The 6,633-nt window shown below is 32.6% G+C and overlaps 2 protein-coding genes across 2 annotated transcripts; both read left to right on the top strand.

Annotated features, from left to right (window-relative positions):
• Positions 1-278: 278 nt before the first annotated feature.
• Positions 279-1,145, top strand: LOC107657634 (phospholipase A2 inhibitor and Ly6/PLAUR domain-containing protein). The gene is given in 5 exon segments (XM_074186895.1): positions 279-345; positions 431-515; positions 517-575; positions 687-800; positions 937-1,145. Coding segments are annotated over 5 exon segments (489 nt in total). The 5' UTR covers positions 279-323.
• Positions 1,146-4,328: 3,183 nt separating this feature from the next.
• LOC107657635 (urokinase plasminogen activator surface receptor-like) lies at positions 4,329-6,191 on the top strand. The gene is made up of 5 exons (XM_016445787.1): positions 4,329-4,377; positions 4,650-4,763; positions 4,841-4,987; positions 5,121-5,231; positions 5,923-6,191. Exons 1-5 carry the CDS (start codon positions 4,329-4,331, stop codon positions 6,132-6,134), a joined length of 633 nt encoding a protein of 210 aa, XP_016301273.1. The 3' UTR covers positions 6,135-6,191.
• Positions 6,192-6,633: the final 442 nt, after the last annotated feature.

Here is a 6,633-nt window from a genome sequence, read left to right as displayed (position 1 = left end):
TAAGATTTTTTAATAATTATTTTATTTTAAGTGTTAGGTTTATTTTATTTAAAGTAACAAAAATTGCTTATGGTTTTAGTTTTAGTTATAGTTATCTTTATAGAGTTTTTATTTTAAATGTGTATAGGATTTGTTTCTAAATGTTAAAATCAGACATAAGATGCAAACTGCTTTCCTGTTTAAGATTGGAGCTGACACCAAAGTACTTATCAATGTATTATACCTTATTTTTTTCAGCACTGACACTGAAGTGTTATGGATGTTCACCAGATTCAGCTGAAGCATGCACACAAACTCTAACCTGTCCATTTCGTTGTGGCTACATGACCACAAACATATTCGTAGGTAAGAAATAAGACGATCATGAAAAAAATGTGCAAATCCTGTTAGGGTTTTGTTACTGAAGGGGTTTTAAGTTGGGTCTTTGTAGATGGCAAAAATGTGGGCAGCAGCACTACAAAGACTTGCGCAGATCCTGCTTCGTGTGTTACTGGGAGCATGAATTCTAGACAAAGCAGTGACCCTCAACTCCCAATGCTGTACTACAGATTACTGCAACAGTGTAAATGCACCAGGTACGTTGATTATGAGATTTGAGTTTGAGGTCTTGACATTTTATATGTATAGATTTATAGATATGTATTTAGAATTTAATTTTATGTCAAGTCCACATATAACCTAAACATATTTGCCACAAAAGCCACTTAACGGGAAGAAATGTTTCACCTGCAGTGCCACTACAGACTGCACACATACGTTGGCTTGTGAGGGTGATGAGACTCAGTGCTTTATTACAACAGGTGAACCTTTTATTATTAGTAGTAGTAGTAGTAATACATCTATGTGTTTTGTAGCATATAGACAGAATGTCAGTAATTAGCCGTTTTTATTTAGGGCTTTAAACTTCTCCTCTTTTTTTGTTTTTTTGTCCCTCAGCTGAGGTTGATGGCAAGAAGGTGACCACAAAAGGATGTTCAAGCAAGTTGCTGTGTGGGAACGGAACACTGGCACTGGGATTACCTGTACAGCCCTATGGCTTTGGTGCTTACATGAAATGTTGTGAGGGAAACCTGTGTAACGGTGCTCAGAACTTGAGTGTTTATTTCCTGATGCTGGTACCACTTCTCTCTCTATTTGTCTTCTGATACGTGCTCTCTTTCAGTTATTTTTATTTATTGTTTTTAATAGTTTTTGCTCTTTAAAAACACATCTCTCTATTTGTGTTCTGGTACATGCTATTGAATTAACTATATAGCAAGATTAGGCCTATTTCTATAGTTTTAGCATTGAACATCTAACAATTGTCTTTGCAAAACATTTTATCTAATGCAATGACATCTAGGCCTATACATTTTTTTTTACATTTAGTTTAAGTGTGTGGCCAGTGTACGTGTCTTTGGACGCTGACTGTTTGAATGAGCCTCAGGTGATCCACATCAATGTAAAATAAATAAATAAAATATCCATCTCAGGTCTTAACATTGTACATCTAGCAACGTTTATAAATATATACTGTATATATACTGTATATAGGGTACAATGGGGCTAAAGGCGCCCCGGGGTAAAACGCGCCTTTGATATTATGTTCATATAAACCACTAGATGGCACAAAAACATGGCGTAGCACTTTCCAAAACATCCGCTTTTCAAGATGCATGTGTATATTTGTCTGATCCTTGACGCGATCACGCGCAGCATTGCAGTTGATTCTGTGCTTACTTGATCTAATATTTTATGTTTTTTAAAATGTTGTAGATTTAAGTAGCAAATGAGAATCGCTCAAATTAATGCATATATTTTGAGACAAACGTCTTCTTTATGATTTTCAGTTTTGTTTAAGATAATTAAAGCAACAGTTTTTAAATAACGAAATAATATGTAAAAGCATGGTATTTGGGGTAAAAAAAAAAGCGCCCCTGCTGTTGGGGCAAAAGGCGCAGTAATTAACATGATAATTAATAGATGGCTGACTTTTCCATTTGTTGACATGCCATGGTTATTCAGATGGCAAATATCATATATTATGTTGGGTGTCCATATTAGAGATAATCACCATGTTTAGAATTAAACCATCATATTTAAAAACATATTAATCATATCACATAATAAAATGTAATTTGTTGTTACTACTGTAAATATATATTCAATTATTATTGGATCTCCTTTAATACTTTCAGAATCTTTACTTATTACAACGATTTTGTTTCTGTATTTTCAAATATTTTTTTTATATTAACATGTTTTAATGAAAGTATATTTATTGAAAAAAAAAAATTCTTTTATTTTTCAAAATAAGCAGAAATAGTACAAACTTTGCGAAAGTGATTGTTTTGAACAAGTATTAACTTAGACATTATTTAAAAACAAACAAACATTATTTTAGCTGAAGTATTTGTATCACTACCGTGTGCCTTTTACTCCGTGCTGGTGGGCCTTTTACCCCGCGTGTGGGGTAAAAGGCCCCTCTTGCCACCTCATACATTTATAAGATTTTTAAACAAAATAAACAACTTGAATGATTTATTTTCACACAAAATCTGTTGCTCCATTAATGTTCAATACAACGTATATATTTTTTCTGCAATTATACATTTTGGGCACAGCGAATGGCACATTTTTTCTTAAGGTGGGCCTTTAGCCCCGTTGTTCCCTAATATATATATATATATATATATATATAGATATACTTATTTTGAAAAAAAAACATTGTACATTTATAAGACTATACTTTGTGTTATATCTATTTAAGCAAATGCTAAAAGGTGAAAAGGGTCTATTGAGGAGATGAAGACCTCTGGTGGTGGTGGAGGGGACTGTAGTAGATGTGGAATATTTTTAAAGATGCTTTCCTTACTCTCCAGAATGTTCAAAATGATCTTGTTTTCCATTTGAGCATCTTTATGTATATATCTATGTCAACTGACTATCCTCATGTAAACGGTTTCATAGCACCGTCCATTAACACTATAGCTGCCACTGGCTTACTCTACAAGGGTTAACCAGGACTCTCAGCCAACCTATAGTTTCACGTAAATTCTGAGCTAAAATAAAATGTTATAAAAACAGTTTAAATGGGTCATATCATAAAAAAGTTATTTGAATATATACTGATTTGAAAAGAATTCAGAAACTAAAAGTGACCATTTCCATAAGAAGATGTGACATTAAAAATTTAAGGGGGAAAAAAAACAACAACAACTGTGTCCTGACAGTAAAAAATATCATGCAGTAGAGAGACTGAAGAAGCTTATGGATTTGTTTGGCCTACCAACATTGATCCTTGTAGCCATAATTATAGTACTGTAAACTGCTATGATTGTATCATTATTTGATAAAGAAAGGTTTCAATGCAGGTCTGTTATGAAAAAGAATATAAATATTTCATATTTTTTAATAGTTTTGGTTTTTAAAAGTCTTATTATATGAATTAAAATATAACAAAATAAAATAAAGATGTACAACAATAAAATTACATCATGAGTTTTTATTATTATTATTATTATTATTAATTAATTAATTATTATTATCACAACAGAAGTAACAGAGGTACATATCAGTGGAGGGCCTTTAATTATTGTCTTGGATGAAGGGGGACCTTGAAAACCAATGCTGTATAGTGCATTTAAAATATTCATACCTCATTTACAAACTATTTGAAAAAAATATTTAAAATACAAAATAATCCTTAACTAGACAGAATTGTGTTTGTGATGATTATTTTGATCAAAACCTGATTTACTCACTGCTTACATGTTTTATTTCATAGCAAAATAAATGTAACAATTATACAATAACCAGTTAACACTACTATGTTTCTTGCAATTTATTCCTTTGTAGTCAATAAAACCTAATTTCTATAGTCTGTCATATAGTGACAAGTGCAGGCCATGTTACTACAGCACACCAACATTAGCTTCAGACAATAAAACTACTGTGTGGTGGTCGAACATAAGCTGTTCCCACAGGGACACAGGCTGAAGTCATCCTGATCATATTCCTGATCATATTTCTCCCACTTCTTTCCTGTTTATCTCTACTGCCCTACACATTAAACACATGCATTCTCCATCTCTTTCACACACACACATACTATATATTATCATACCAGTATCCATCAATAAACCAACAAGTTTCAAGTTTTCAGATTCACTATAGGAACTTCAGCTGAGAAAATGATGTTGTGTGAGACGGAAACATTTCAAAAAAAAAAAAATTTTTTTTTTTTTTGAGGGCCAGTATCAGTTTCGTCATGTTTCATGTTTCCTCACAGGCTGAGGGATGTAGTCTCCTGTCCCTCCATTCTCATCTCAGTCTGAACTCAAATCAAAATGGCACAGCCTCTCCTCTTTATTCTCATGAGTGCACTTTTCTACAAAGGTAATTGTTGGAATTTTTCTTTATGCATATTTTACTGTTAAGTATGTTTGATAGAGTTTTCTATAGTGCATTGTGTAACGGTGTTAAAACAGATATTTAATAGATTAAAATACAGAACTGAATCTTTGTACATCAATATTGTATTTCCTTAATGTCCTATACATTGCATTATATCATATTTTTCTGAATATATGTTTTGACCAGACTTTTCTAAAAGGACATTTTTATTTATTTATCTATTTAAATTGGTTGCACTTTTTGTTCAATTTCAGTAAATTCCCTAACCTGCTATCAGTGCATACCTGAGACATCAATTAAATGCACTGAAACTAAAGTGGAGTGTCCTGTTGGTCAATGTGGGACCATGAGAACCACATCTTATATGGGTACGTTTTGAATATTTGAACTGAAATGGTATAGCTTTACTTTTTTGTTTTAAAAATGAGGCTAATTTCTGCTGTAGGAAACAACACATTGGCTGACATGATTAGGAAGAACTGCTCTACAACTAATCAATGCGTGACTGCATCTGCAAACTTTGGAATTACAAAAATAGTCATCAACAATCAGTGCTGCAATACTAACCTGTGCAATTCCCAGACTGAACCAGGTACGGTTAACACAGGAGGAAGAATATTATTATGTGACAATAAAATGCACATGCTTAATTCAAATTATTTACATCAGACATGACTTCCACTGGAGTACAGCATATTTTGTTGCTTTATATGCATGTTTCTTAGAATCACCCAAAATGATCCCAAATGGAATGCAATGCTACACTTGCAATGGAGAAGACTGTGTGTCATCTTTACCTTGTGTTGATGAGGAAGATCATTGTATCAAGGCAACGGGTAAGATACGATAAAAATCGTCACAGAGTAAACAAAGCTCTATAGATTACCATTTATATATTTACAAACTACACTTAATGTACAGAAAAGGGTCTTTTTTTAAAGAAAAAAATCTAATTAGATTTTTATATTCATTATTTTTAAATTACATAATATCCTAAATATCAGAATATATAATTTTGTGTAATAAATAATTTATATTTAAAGTAAAAAAAAAAGTAGGTCGGTTTAAAATTCAGCTTTGCAGTCACAGAAACAGATTACTTAAAAAAAATGTAAATATAAAAGTTGTTTTAAATTTGTAATAATAGTTCAAAATATTAGTTTTTACTGTTTTGGTCATATAAATACTGCCTTGATGAGCATAAGAGACTTCTTTGAAAAACGATGCATAATCTTAAGGAACCCACACTTTTGAATGCTGTACATTCAATTGTATTAGACAACTTTTGTTCGTTTTAAAAATGTTATTGGTTAAATATGAGATATAATATGAGCCTAAGGGTATTTCTGACATAATGTCACAGGAGTCGAGCACTGCAGGCAATGAAACTGTTTCATTTTTCAAAGGCTCACTGCCCCAAACAAGATTGTTTTGTGTCGTTGTTGAAAGTTTTTGTAACATTTTTTCCTCTATAATAGCAGATAGCAGAATGACTGTGATCCTCTTTATTTCATCATTTTTCGACAGTCTTTAGTGATGGACATATGATGACAATGAAAGGATGTGTGACCAGAAGTTTTTGTATGGGTGAGCTGTCCACCAAGATCAGCCAGTCCAGCATAGCAGCGGACCAGAGCTGCTGTAAAGGACATCTCTGTAACAGAGCTCAAACCGCTAGCGTGAGCCGCTCGTTTCAGCTGGGCATTCTGATGTGTGCAATACTACAGATGTCATTTTGAGCTTCAATTGCCATGAACCTCTGATTCTCGTGATTTTTAGTTTTACAAAACAATAAAATCCAGCCAACATTCTTACATATTGGTTATATCGGTTAAATGATAATCTAAATATATATTAATGTCTGATTCTATGATGTGTGAGCATTGGTGTCATTAGTGTTCTTGTCAAGTTGTTACTTTTGTATATACTGAAATTTTCATTTAGCCATTTTTGCCTCTCATTTGCAATATTCACAAAAAAACAGATATAAAAAGACTTTGCAAACAATGGACATTTACTGCATTTTACTCTTCTGTAACACATCTTTGGTCCGAACAACCTATTCCTGAGAGACTGGGGTGTATAGTGTTCAGATGTTTGATTATTTTCCTTTCAAGAGGGTGTAGATTTAGGTTTCTACATGGAATTAAGTTTCAACACTAATTTTATGCCTTGGGCCTCTGAATTGTTGTGGACAAAGATGAAATCTGATCATCTCAAAGCATCTCTTTGTGTTAC

This window comes from Sinocyclocheilus anshuiensis, unplaced genomic scaffold, assembly GCF_001515605.1.
Source record: "Sinocyclocheilus anshuiensis isolate Anshui unplaced genomic scaffold, SAMN03320099.WGS_v1.1 scaffold43, whole genome shotgun sequence".
Taxonomy (NCBI): Eukaryota; Metazoa; Chordata; class Actinopteri; order Cypriniformes; family Cyprinidae; genus Sinocyclocheilus; species Sinocyclocheilus anshuiensis.
This window is presented reverse-complemented; position numbering and strand designations above follow the sequence as displayed.